This window comes from Scyliorhinus canicula, chromosome 1 (genome assembly GCF_902713615.1).
Source record: "Scyliorhinus canicula chromosome 1, sScyCan1.1, whole genome shotgun sequence".
Classification (NCBI taxonomy): domain Eukaryota; kingdom Metazoa; phylum Chordata; class Chondrichthyes; order Carcharhiniformes; family Scyliorhinidae; genus Scyliorhinus; species Scyliorhinus canicula.
The window spans coordinates 60,377,893-60,391,691 of record NC_052146.1 but is presented as its reverse complement, the minus strand read 5'-3'; the positions used below and the strand labels follow the sequence as shown (position 1 = coordinate 60,391,691).

Here is a 13,799-nt window from a genome sequence, read left to right as displayed (position 1 = left end):
GGCTTACTTTAACACTGCAATGACGTTACTGTGAAAAGCCCCTCGTCGCTATATTTCGGCACCTGTTCAGGTACACTGAGGGAGAATTCACAATGTCCAATTCACCTAACAGCACGTCTTTCGGGACTTGTGGGAGGAACCCGGAGCACCCGGAGGAAACCCATGCAGACATGGGGAGAACATGCAGACTCCGCACAGACACTGCACCAATCTGGGAATCGAACCTGAGACCCTGGTGCTGTGAAGCAACAATGCTAACCACTGTGCTATGTTTACTATGAATGATTTAACCTTTAAGGACCAACATGGTTTGGCTGCCAATTATAACTAAATACTGTGATGATTTGCATAAAGCAAGTTTGAACATAATGTTATGCATGACCTCCGACCACTAGGTGGCAGTGTAAACCCACCACGTGACCCAATGAATCTGGGAGTTGGGCGTAAGTCATGCTGAAGGATAGATGTATTTTGCAGCAGCTCTACAATAGTAAATTAGTGTTAATAGTTTATTATTTTATTTATCCTAGTTATCAAGCAGTTGTTAAGTAATAAATTATTTAAACAAGATATTCTGTCGTTTATCATTGATTTTAGCCAGAAGACAGAACAGTCTTACACTGGGTACTGTGTAATGAGAAGGGAATCATTGCCAATCTGGCTGCACGAGACTATAACCAGTAAGACGCAGTAACCAGCGGGGTACCACAGAGATCAGTGCTGGGACCCCAGCTATTCACAATTTATATTAATGATTTGGATGAGGGAACAAAATGTAACATCTCAAAGTTTGCAGATGATACCAAGTTAGGTGGGACGGTGAATTGTGATGAGGATGCAGGGATCCTACAACAAGATCTCGACAGGTTAGGTGAGTGGGCAAATCAATGGCAGATGCAGTATAATTTGGATAAATGTGAGGTTATTCATTTTGGAAGCAAAAACAGGAAGGCAGATTACTACCTGAATGGTTGTAAATTGGGAGAGGGGAATGTGCAGCGGGGCCTGGGTGTCCTTGTGCACCATTCGCTAAAGGTAAGCATGCAGGGGCTAATGGTATGTTGGCCTTCATTGCAAGAGGTTTTGAGTACAGAAGCAGGGATGTGTTGCTGCAATTGTACAGGGCCTTGGTGAGGCCACACTTGGAGTATTGTGTGCAGTTTTGGTCTCCTTCTTTGAGGAAGGATGTTCTTGCTCTTGAGGGAATGCAGCAAAGGTTTACCAGACTGATTCCAGGGATGGCGGGCCTGTCATATGAGGAGAGATTGACTAGGTTGACATTGTTCTCGCTGGAGTTCAGAAGAATGAGGGGGGATCTCATAGAGACTTATAAAATTCAAACAGGACTAGACAGGGTAGATGCAGGGAAGATGTTACAAATGATGGGAGTGTCCAGAACCAGGGGTCACAGCCTGACGATTCAAGGTAAACCATTTCGGACTGAGATAAGGAGACATTTCTTCACCCACTAAGTGGTGAGGCTGTGGAATTCATTACCACAGGATGTAGTGATGCTAAAACTTTGAATATATTCAAGAGGCGGCTGGATATAGCAATTGGGGAGAATGGGATCAAAGGCTATGGGGAGAAAGCAGGATTAGGCTATTGAGTTGGATGATCAGCTATGATCGTGATGAATGGCGGAGCAGGCTCGAAGGGCCAAAAGGCTTCCTCCTGCTCCGATCTTCTATGTATCTATGACATAGTACCAAGATTGATGATTTACTAAGATCTCGAAGATTCTGTATGAAAAGATAATTTTGAAGGAAAAGGAAGATACGGATCCTTGCTACTCATCTTGCTAGCTACTGGCACCTGGTGCTCAACGTGTGGTAAAACCTTGAAGCTGGGATGGAAGGCATCAAGGCACCTCAGCAGCTTCAGATTACCGGTAATGTAGACAAGAATTGGAGGGTGTTTAAGCAACAGTTTAAACTCTTTGTTGCAGTCCTTGGTGTGCAGGCACAGCCCAATGAGAAGCGTATTGCATTGACTGAAGCAGGCCCCCAGCAATTGAAATTTTCAACACTTTTGTCTTTGAAAGCGAGGCTGACAGCAAAAGCTTCGATGAAGTTCTTGAACAATTCGATCAGCATTGCGTCCCTAAAAAAAATGAAACCTTCAAGCGCTATATATTCCGTACGCGCACCCAGAATGCGGGAGAGGCATTTGATAGCTTCCTCACTAACTTGCGTTTGAAGGCGCAGACGTGCAACTTCAGCACTCTCCAGTCGTCAATGATCTGCGATCAGATAGTTTTCAGAATCTCCAATGCTAAAGTGCGCAAGCGATTTCTGCGAGAAACAGACCTGCAACATGGAAGTGTGATTCAAATAGGTTAAGCTAGTGAGCTTGCAGCAAAGCAGCTCGGCACGCTGAATCTCCAGCATGTTGGCGCGAAGGCAGAAGAGGCGGCAGACACCATCAGTGTGGTGACACAGCTGAATAAGAAACATGCTCCCAGTGCGGGCGACTATTTTGAGAAGCCGACCCGATCCTCCATTTTATGTTTGCGATATGGCAAACGATATTTGCCACGGCAATGCCCTGCTTATGGAAAGACGTGCGCTATCTGTAATGGCAAGAATCATTTTGCAACCCAACATTATTCAAGGAGGTGGCCGAAATAAACAAAGTGTATCAGGCTATTGATGAATTGTGCTTTGACGAAACATTCTTTGCAGCCATGATCTTCAGCGAAGACAAGGAGACTCAAGTCATACCAAATAACAAGGGGCTGGATTCTCCACTGTCGGGATTCTCCGTTGGTTCAGCAGCACACCCAAGCCTAGAAATTTCCTGATGGCGTAGGGCTGCCAACAATGGGAAACCCAATTAGCCAGCTGGCGAGACAGAGAATGCTGCTGCCGGTGGGGCAGTGGGATGGAGAATCCCGCCCAATATATTTGTACCAATCTGCAGAAATAGTGAATCGAAGGCAGATAATCCTAAAGATAAATGGACAGTGCCATTAAAGATAAGTGACACAGTGATAACAGTCAAGCTTGACGCTGGTGTGAGGGACAATCTCATAATCTCATCAACCTGTCTGATGTAAAAAAGCTTTGGATTCAACCAGAAATAGTTAACAGAATGGTATTGTTGAGAGATTACAATGGTAATGAAATTTCGTTGTTAGGAGCATGTGAGCTTGATGTCGATGTCAAAAACAAAATTCTCAAGTTGAGGTTTTCTGTGGTGGCGGCGGACCGTGAGTCTTTAATTGGAGTTGAGGCCTGTGAGGAGCTGCAGCTAGTGCGACAAGTCTATAGTGCAGACAATGTTGGAACTCCGTAGCAGAAGGTTGGCATAGATATTTTCCATTTAAATGGAAAAGAGTACCTTCTGGTCATAAATTATTTTTCTAACTACCTGGAGATAGCGCAGTTGTCGAATACCACAGCACGATGTGTTATTAAGAATGTCAAAGAAATTTTTGCACGACTCGACATTTCAAATATGGTCATGAGCAATAATGGTGCTTGTTTTGACTGCAAAGAGTGGACAGAAGGTGTGCGGTAGTATGATTTCCAACATGTTACTTCCAGTCCACATTACGCTCAGTCGAATGGCAAGGCTGAAAAGGGAGTGCATATCGCCAAGCAGATCCTAAGGAAAGCCGCTGGACAGTCACGATGAAACATATCTTGCGCTCTTCAGCTATCGTTCGGCACTGCTGGTCAATGGCCTCTCGTCTGCTCAAATGTTGATGAACAGGCAACTGTGAACAACTCTACCTTGTTTCCCCCATGTGCCCGTGAACTATTCATTAACAAGACAATTGGCCTCTCAGAAAAGGAGGCAGAAGGGATTCTATAATAGGTCTGCCAAAAGACTTCAACCTCTGCAGCCAGAGGATACGGTGAGGATACAAGACTCCAAAGGAAATGGATCATCTAAAGAGGCAAAGGTAGTGCGACAAGCAGATCCAAACTCATTATTACTGATGAAAGTGCTGTCTTGAGAAGGAATAGAAGAGCTTTGCTCAAAGTACGGCAACATTTTCTGATGCAACCACCAGAAGAAGCATGCAACAGTCGTACAACATCTGAATGAACATACTGAACAAATACAACAAGAGGATGATACATCAGTACATGAAGAACATCAAACTCAAGCAACAAACACGAAAGAACATGAAGAACCTTTGCAAGTTCAGCAGATACTGAGCAGGTCTACAATGATAAGGCGCAAGGCAGAAAGACTGAACTTGCGACAGACTGGAAAACATTTTGAACATGTAAATAGTTTTGCATATCATGGTGAAATGTAAAAAAGTAATTTAATATATGTAAATAAATTCATTTTCCAAAGGCAAGGGGTTGTGATGATATGCATAAAGCAAGCTTGTACATAATGTTATGCACGACCTCCGACCACTAGGTGGCAGTGTAAATCCACCACGTGACCCTGTGGTCTGGGAGTTGGAAGTAGGTCGGCTGGAGGATAGACGTATTTTGCAATAGTTCTACAATAGTTAGCGAGTGTTAGTCGTTTATTATTTTATTTATCCTAGTTATCTTATCACACAGTTGTTAAATGATGAATTATTTAAAATACATGTTCTGTAGCTCATCATTCATGTCAGCCAGTCTACAGAACATGAAAAATGCCAGGAGCCATATTCCACCCCTGTATGCAGTGGGAATCATGGCTGCACAGCCTTGATTTGAAGCAGCACCAGGAAGGAAACTAAAGCAAAGAGCTTGGTTCTGAAGTTGTACCTTTCAGAGCACTGTCCCTCAGGACTAAAATAGTCGGTGCAACGAGAATACGAATAAGCAATGACCGATTACTGCCTTTCTCTTAACTAAAGTTAAAGGAGACCTGGCAGCCAGTTAGACCTGTTGGACATGGCTAGTATGTCGATGAGAATGATGCCAAGGAGGATTCAATCCCTGCTCCGCCTGAGATAAACTTGTACACTTCCCGGTCATACAACTTCCAGCAATGGCCATGACTCAACCCTTAATAATCCTGGATGCTACCTAGAGAAGAAAAGAGGCCCATGGAATTAATAGATCCTTGCTAATGCTTGTATTGTTTAGGGTTCAACTGCTAAACTATGTCTCCTTTAGGTGTTGACAGTTGATCGTACTTCAAACAGGTTCCTGGTATGATAAGTGCGTGAACTGATATGTAGAGTTGATCGGCTGTTCTGGGACTGCAAGGCTTCCTTTTTTTTAAATTCCCCTTTTTATCAATAGTTCTCCATCAGCAGAGCAAAGATCAATAATTGGAGAATCATGTGCCTTTTATAAAATGTCTTTAGATCTTTCAGAAACCTGACAATATTTTACTTTTTTTTTCTCATTGAACTTGGATACCATGACCTGAATATTCCGAAGTATGTTTTTTTTTCGAAAATAGATTTTGGTTTGGATGCTGCATAAGATACTTGACGAGCAAAGGAAACATTATTTTAGCATCCACCCTGTCATGTCTCTGAGGGGACTTGCCAAGGTGGAGGCTGAAAGGGTGTGGAAAAGGCGGGAACTAGGGGGGATAAGGTTTGAAAATAAAGGGCTTCCCACTTAAGGCGGTGATGTGAAGTAATTTATTTTCACAGAAGGTTGTGAATTTTTGGATCTCTCTTCCCCGAAGACAGGTGGAAGCAGGGTCAATTAGTATTTTAAGGTAGGGGTAGATAGATTCTTGATGATCAAAGGAGTCAAAGGTTATTGGGGACAGGTGGAATGTGGAGTTCAGGTCACAATCAAATTAGCCATGATGTTATTGAATGGCGAATGAAGAGCCGAATGGCCGACTCCGACCCCTAATACGTATGTTTGTATGTTTGGATTGCACAGCCTGGGATAGATAAATAATGATTTATTTGAGGTTCGACAGATGAGTGCAGGATAGGACATGGAGGAACCTCCTTTGCTCTTCAAACAGTGCCATGAGAACTTCTATGTCCACCTGCAAGGGCAGTTGGGGTTTCAGTTTAACATTTCCTTCCTCTGCATCTCGAACAATGCAGCATTCCCTCAGTATTGAACAGGAGGGTCAGCCAAGTGTATGTGCTGAAGTCTCTGGAGTCCAGCTTGAACCCACGACCTTTTGACTCAGAGTTAGGGGTGCTACCAACTGTGCAGAATCTGACATTTTAGCAGAGACAGTGGATTGATTTTTGGAATGTGCTGCTGTGTAAGGTTCAGTTCCACACCTTTATCAATGATCTCATGATCTTAAGCTATTAGTGAAATAAGAACAGAAGAACTAGGAGCAGGAGTAGGCCATCTAGCCCCTCGAGCCTGCTCCGCCATTCAATGAGATCATGGCTGATCTTTTGTGGACTCAACTCCACTTTCCGGCCCAAACATCATAACCCTTAATCTCTTTATTCTTCAAAAAACTATCTATCTTTATCTTAAAAACATTTAATGAAGGAGCCTCAACTGCTTCACTGGGCAAGGAATTCCATAGATTCACAACCCTTTGGGTGAAGAAGTTTCTCCTAAATTCAGTCCTAAATCTACTTCTCCTTATTTTGAGGCTATGCCCCCTAGTTCTGCTTTCATCCGCCAGTGGAAACAACCTGCCCGCATCTATCCTATCTAGTCCCTTCATAATTTTATATGTTTCTATAAGATCCCCCCCCCCCCCCCCCCCCCCCCCATCCTTCTAAATTCCAATGAGCACAGTCCCAGTCTACTCAACCTCTCCTCGTAATCCAACCCCTTCAGCTCTGGGATTAACGAAGTGAATGTCCTCTGAACACCCTCCAGCGCCAGTACGTCCTTTCTCAGGTAAGGAGACCAAAACTGAACACAGTACTCCAGTTGTGGCCTCACTAACACCTTACACAATTGCAGCATAACCTCCCTCGTCTTAAACTCCATCCCTCTAGCAATGAAGGACAAAACTCCATTTACGTTCTTAATCACCTGTTGCACCCGTAAACCAACTTTTTGCGACTCATGCACTGGCACACCCTGGTCTCTCTGCACAGCAGCATGTTTTAATATTTTATCATAGATATCATAGAATTTCATAGAATTTACAGTGCAGAAGGAGGCCATTCAGCCCATCGAGTCGGCACCGGCTCTTGGAAAGAGCACCCTACCCAAGGTCAACAACTCCACCCTATCCCCATAACCCAGTAACCCCACCCAACACTAAGGGCAATTTTGGACACGAAGGGCAATTTATCATGGCCAATCCACCTAACCTGCACATCTTTGGACTGTGGGAGGAAACCGGAGCACCCGGAGGAACCCACGCACACACGGGGAGGATGCACAGACAGTGACCCAAGCCGGAATCGAACCTGGGACCCTGGAGCTGTGATTATTTAAATAATAATCCCTTTTGCTATTATTCCTACTAAAATGGATAACCTCACATTTGTCAACTTTGTATTCCATCTGCCAGACACCAGCCCATTCACGTAGCCTATCCAAATCCCTCTGCAGACTTCCGGTATCCTCTGCACTTTTTGCTTTACCACTCATCTTAGTGTCGTCTGCAAACGTGGACGCATTGCACTTGGTTCCCAACTCCAAATCATCTTTGTAAATTGTGAATCAATTGTGGGCCCAACACTGATCCCTGAGGGACACCACAAGCTACTGATTGCCAACCAGAGAAACACCCATTAATCCCCACTCTTTGCTTTCAATTAATTAACCAATTCTCTATCAATGCTACTACTTTACCCTTAATGCCCTGCATCTTGATCTTATGCAGCAACCTTTTGTGTGGCACCTTGTCAAAAGCTTTCTGGAAATCCAAATATACCACATCCATTGGCTCCCCATTATTTATCGCACTGGTAATGTCCTCAGAAAATTCCACTAAATTAGTTAGGCACTACCTTCCCTTTATGAACCCATGCTTGTCTGCCCAATGGGACAATTTCCATCCAGATGCCTCGCTATTTCTTCCTTGATGGTAGATTCCAGCACCTTCCCTACTACCGAAGTTAAGCTAACTGGCCTATAATTACCCGCTTTCTGCCTACCTCCTTTTTTAAACAGTGGTGTCAGGTTTGCTAATTTCCAATCTGCCGGGACCACTCCAGAGTCCAGTGAATTTTGGTCAATTATCTCTAGTGCATTTGCAATTTCCCTAGCCATCTCTTTTAGCACTCTGAGATGCATTCCATCAAGGCCAGGAGACTTGTCTACCTTTAGCCCCATATGCTTGACATCACTGCCTCCTTAGTGATAACAATCATCTGAGGGTCCTCACCTGTCACAGCCTCATTTCCATCATGTTATTTGTGTCTTCCACTGTGAAGACCGACTCAAAAAACCTGTTCAGTTCCTCAGCCATTTCCTCATCTCGCATTATTAAATCTCCCTTTTCATCCTCTAAAGCCATCCTCTACAGGACCAATATTTACCTGAGCCACTCTTTTTGTTTCATATATTTGTAGAAACGTTTACTATCTGTTTTTATATTCTGAGCAAGTTTACTCTCATAATCTATCTCACTCAGCTTTATAGCTTTTTTAGTAGCTTTCTGTTGCCTCCTAAAAATGTCCCAGTCCTCTAGTCTCCCACTGATCTTTGCCACTTTGTATGCTTTTTCCTTCAATTTGGTACTCTCCCTTATTTCCTTAGATATCCACGGTCGATTTTCCCTCTTTCTACTGTCCTTCCTTTTTGTTGGTATGAACCTTTGCAGAGCACTGTGAAAATTCGCTTGGAAGGTTCTCCACTGCTCCTCAACTGCTCCATAAAGTCTTTGCTCCCAGTCTACCTTCGCTAGCTCTTCTCTCATCCCATTGTAATCTCCCTTGTTTAAGAACAAAACACTAGTGTTTGATTTTACCTTCTCACCCTCTATCTGTATTTTAAATTCCACCATATTTTGATCGCTCCTTCCGAGAGGATCCCTAACTATGAGATCATGAATCAATCCTGTCTCATTACACCAGGACCAGATCTAGGACCGCTTGTTCCCTCGTAGGTTCCATTACATACTGTTCTGGGAAACTATCGTGGATACATTAAATAAACTCCTCCACAAGGCTGCCTTGACCGACCTGGTTAAACCAATCGACATGTAGATTAAAATCCCCCATGATAAATGCTGTACCATTTCTACATGCATCAGTTATTTCTTTGTTTATTGCCTGCCCCACCATAACGTTACTATTTGGTGGCCTATAGACTACTCCTATCAGTGACTTTTTCGCCTTACTATTCCTGATTTCCACCCAAATGGATTCAACCTTATCCTTCATAGCACCGATGTCATCCCTCACTATTGCCCGGATGTCATCCTTAAATAACAGAGCTACACCACCTCTCTTACCATCCACTCTGTCCTTCCGAATAGATCTCATCTATTAATTTCCACCTCTCCCACTTGATACTCGGACAAACCTTTTCCCTGAAGAATGTGATCTGCTTCTTGAATATTTTGTAGTTGACTTGTACCCAGGAGAGCGGGAACGAGAAGAACAGCTGGAACTGCGGGAGCTCCTGCCTCGACCTCTGGTGCTGCGGGAATCACTTCTGGAACGCTGTCTTTCAGGAGATTTTCTGGCAGGTGAAGGGGAAGGACTTCCCTTTTTTTCAGTGGCTGTTGGCCAATCCTGTGGTGAAGGTAATTCTCTGAAATGAAAGGGGAAGTACCTGGTGTAAACTTGGCTATTGAGGAATCAGATGTCCAATTGCATTTATTGCCTCTCCCACTGTTCACAACTGGCAAAAAATCATGGAACTTAAAAGCAGGAGAACGGTTGGTGGGGAACAAGGAGCTAATTCTTCTACAGATCAGAACAACCTTATGATGTACCCTGACCCATTATTTGATCTCATTAGGAAATCCTTTGCAAAATATAACATAGTCTCCTTGGCCAGGACTATCACCCTTTAAGGTGGGCTCCCTTTTTGAAGACGTTTCTCAGACTGACAAAATGATTTCCCTGACAGTGGTGATCCTAATTCTTAAAGCAATTATTTTACGAAATGATTGACCCTTGAAGCCGCTTCAGAAGATAATTTGAGAAAGTACAACGTGTTAACCATGTAGTCTAGGGCTGGAGTCAGAATAGGGAGACACTCTGGCAACGTCTATCATCACACTCCCATTAAATGCCTTTTCCCGAGGCTGGGCAAACAACATTCGATGACCGAGGAGCTGATGGACTTTAAGATTCCAATCATTTACAATGCTGACTGGTGGTTGAATGGCTTATAAAACCTCTTTAAGGCAGGCTCCATTTTTGGAGACCTTTCTCAAGTGTGAGTGAATTTACCTCCTGACTTTTTTGGCCAACTGATAACCTGGAGATGCACTTGGGGACGAGGGCCCTGCGTTGCACGGGGATGAGCAGCTCGCCACTGAATTCCCTGAATCTGAGCTGGGCTCCGCATCACTAAACTTCAGTTTGCCCGGGGAAATTGCCTGGTGGTCTAACTCCGCACGGTGGTCAAGAGCTTGCCCTTTCTCCTCCTCGGTTTGTGATCTGGATGAGGCGACTTTGGTCGAGGGGGGTGAAGCTGTGTCATTGCCCGAATCATAATCTTGATAGTCTCCATTCTGGTTGGCTTCAATGTCAAGCTTGTTGCATTCTTCCTTCACAAGTGTGTGCCCAGAAGACCCCGACTTGCATATCTGTGAACAGAAACATTAGCTGCTGTTACATTACAGATTCATGCTGGGACAGTCTTCTACCTGTATGATGCACTGTCTACTGTTAAAGGCACCTAACCCCCAAACACAGAAAAGAAATCTTTCCAACATGAAAACTCGTAGATTTAGACATCATGCATTTTTTTCTCTCTCTTTTTTTTTTAAAAAGCATGCGAACGATGTAGTAACTAAGGAAGAACTGTAGGAGAGAAAAAAAGAAATAAGCATATTTTTTTTAAATTAAAAAAAGTCTGGATATAAGAAAAGGTAAGTGGTATGTGAAGGAAGAAAAATAAGATGTGCGTACAGGTCTACATATTGCATTAAAAAGAGGAAATCAATAGGCCCCAGTAAGCGTGGCATTAGAAAGGACAATGAACAAACATCACAAAATGAGAATTATGTACAAAATAAAGTCGCAAAACAAATAGTTCATCACTTTAACTAAAAAGCCCCTCTGAAAGGTACAGCTTTGTTGTGTTTCCTGCAGAAGAAATCTATTCTCTCCAGCGACCTATAATAAATCCCTAGTCTGCGGGTAGCATCGACTTACCAATCAAGAATTCCTCCTTAAGTAGGTAAGGTGTAAGAAAAAGGGAAGAGCGGGCAACATAAGTGCATCATTAGAGTCTCAAATGACAAGAAAAAAAGACACAAAACCCTGTCCAAATCCCTCCATTTTCTTTTCTTATTATTGGTTTTTCTTGTTGCTTTAAATCTATTTCAATTGCTTGTGGGAGTATTAACTTCGAAAAATCTAAACTAGGCTCGTCAGCCATATTTCACAATTTCCAATTGTCTCGTTGTTAAAATGTTAACAATGAATAGTGGACTTTTCAAGCAACAGATTTCAAAGGAACACCTTTGCTCTTGGAGTGGTTCACAGGCCTTCTGCGTTCCCCCAGAGAGGTTCAAGGATTAGATTAACAACGTCATTCGTTAAGCACATTTCAATAAGCTCAAGTAGAAACAGCAACATGTCGATTTTGGCGGCCAAGCATCCCAGTTAATTTTTGCGTGCAATTTTTGCAGACTTTCGTTTTTTTTTTCAAAAGCAGCATTTAACAATCCATTCACTGTTGTCATCAGAACTCAGGAGGGAAACAATATGTTGTCAGTTTCATTTGTCCCCTTATAAATTTGAATGATATCAAATAATTGTAATCAAGAGTTTTTTTTTCCAACTCAGTGATTAACCGACGTACATTTTAGGCAGAATATATGTGAGTCACCCGCCATTTTAGGAGCTGTAGTTGCGGCATTCCCTCTATCCTGCACTAACGACACAGTTTGGCTGATGTTGTCAATGACTTCTCAACATGGGATGAGTTTGATTTCGTATTTTGGGGTCCGCCAAAATGATTGGGAACCCGGATGTGTGCAAGCTTTAACTGTTATTTAATTTGATGTTTTGATGGAGTCCAAGATCACACACAACACGATGGAGATGAAAGGTGTGAGGGGATTTATTCTCTCCCGATGGCACATTGATTATCAGGCCCACAGGAAAAGTGATTTCACGCAATGTTTAGCACTCGTTCATCTCTTGATAGTAAATATAATTTTCATGTGAGGAAACCAATGTGCTATTAGTAGGAATTAGACCCCTGAAAGAGAAAAACTGCATTTTTGTGGGCAGTTCTCCAAGAAGGAAGCAAAAGTAGGAAATAAATGAAATTGATTAGGTTAATTAGCCTAAGCTGCCAATTCAAATCGAGAGGTAAATTCAAGTTATGATAATTTTAAAGGCAGAAGGGAAAAAAAAGATTCAACAAATGGCAATGAAGTTAAGTAGAACGGATCCATGTTCCTGGAATTAAGATAAATGACAGATGATCTCATTTGAATGTATGAAATTCTTGGCAGGCTTGACAGGGAAAATGCTGAGAGGCTGGTTTCCCCTGGCAGGCGAGACGAGAACTAAAGATCATAGTCTCAGAATAAGGGCTTAGCCATTTAAAGATGAGGAGAATCTTCTTCATTTAGAGTGTTGTGAACCTTTTGAATTCTCCACCTGAGAGGTGAGTGGAAGCTCAGTGGTTGAGTGTATTCAAGGCTGAGATCGGACACCAGGAGAATCAAGGGATATGGGAGATAAGTGGAGTTGATGTTAAACATCAACCATGTGTTGAATGGGGATCAGGCTTGAGAGGCTTGAGGGGCTGGATGGACTACTCCTATTTCTCACTTTATGTTTACAGATAAAGAGCAATGAGCCTTGTGTTTTGCTGTGGGGGAAACAATGGCTCCAACTTTGCAGGTCTGGTCAATAATGAATGTTGTCCTGACTGTCATGAGAGAGCACCTTTAAGAAATGAGTGTTTAAGAAATGTACCTTTAAGAAATCTGTGTTTATCTGTGATGTCAGAGTGTGGGTGGAGCTGGGCTGCCCGTCAGCTTTTTACTTTCGTTTTAGGCTGTTTGCTGCAGGGAGTGTTTTAGTTTTGTTTGCAGTGTTGGAGCTGAAGCCAAACAAAGCAGGTATACTGTTGATCTCTCTGTCATGAAAATACTATCTCTTGATCATTTGGTGAATTCAGAACTATAAATGTTTTCAGTAGTGAATGTAAACCTGATGTGCTTCTGTTAAAAGGGGCTTCTTTTGTCTTCTAGATGTTGTTTGGGAATTATTAAGGATTATTTAGTGTTGTATTCCTTGGGGGTTGTATTTGAATTAATGGTTGCTAAGATGTTCACTGTATGTTTTAAAAAGGTTAACTTTAGTTCATAGAATAAACATTGTTTTGCTTTAAAAAATACTTTTCCATTTCTGCTGTACCACACCTGGAGTGTGCTCCCCATACCACAATCTAGCAAAAGTTGTGGGTCAGATGAACTCCATGATTGCACGGTAGCATTGTGGATAGCACAACTGCTTCACAGCTCCAGGGTCCCAGGTTCGATTCCGGCTTGGGTCACTGTCTGTGCGGAGTCTGTACATCCTCCCTGTGTGTGCGTGGGTTTCCTCCGGGTGCTCCGGTTTCCTCCCACAGTCCAAAGATGTGCAGGTTAGGTGGATTGGCCATGATAAATTGCCCTTAGTGTCCAAAATTGCCTTTAGTGTTGGGTGGGGTTTCTGGGTATGGGGATAGGGTGGAGGTGTTGACCTTGGGTAGGGTGCTCTTTCCAAGAGCCGGTGTAGACTCGATGGGTCGAATGGCCTCCTTCTGCACTGTAAATTCTATGATGATACACTTTGGGGTTCT

General features: G+C 43.0%; 1 protein-coding gene and 1 long non-coding RNA gene across 3 annotated transcripts in view; one reads left to right on the top strand and one right to left on the bottom strand.

Annotated features, from left to right (window-relative positions):
- srrm4 (serine/arginine repetitive matrix 4) overlaps positions 1–13,799 on the bottom strand; it is a 458,400-nt gene that overhangs the window by 13,671 nt on the left and 430,930 nt on the right. For both annotated transcript variants that reach the window (XM_038791318.1, XM_038791327.1), the window contains exons 9-10: positions 10,217–10,575; positions 9,339–9,569 (exon numbers count right to left, since the gene is read on the bottom strand). In XM_038791318.1, coding sequence (XP_038647246.1) covers positions 9,339–9,569; positions 10,217–10,575 — 590 coding nt within the window. The remainder of the gene's footprint in view (positions 1–9,338; positions 9,570–10,216; positions 10,576–13,799) is intronic.
- LOC119962965 overlaps positions 12,454–13,799 on the top strand; it is an 83,891-nt gene continuing 82,545 nt past the window's right edge. Inside the window, exon 1 of the long non-coding RNA XR_005459997.1 lies at positions 12,454–12,614. This is a non-coding gene — a long non-coding RNA (uncharacterized LOC119962965). The remainder of the gene's footprint in view (positions 12,615–13,799) is intronic.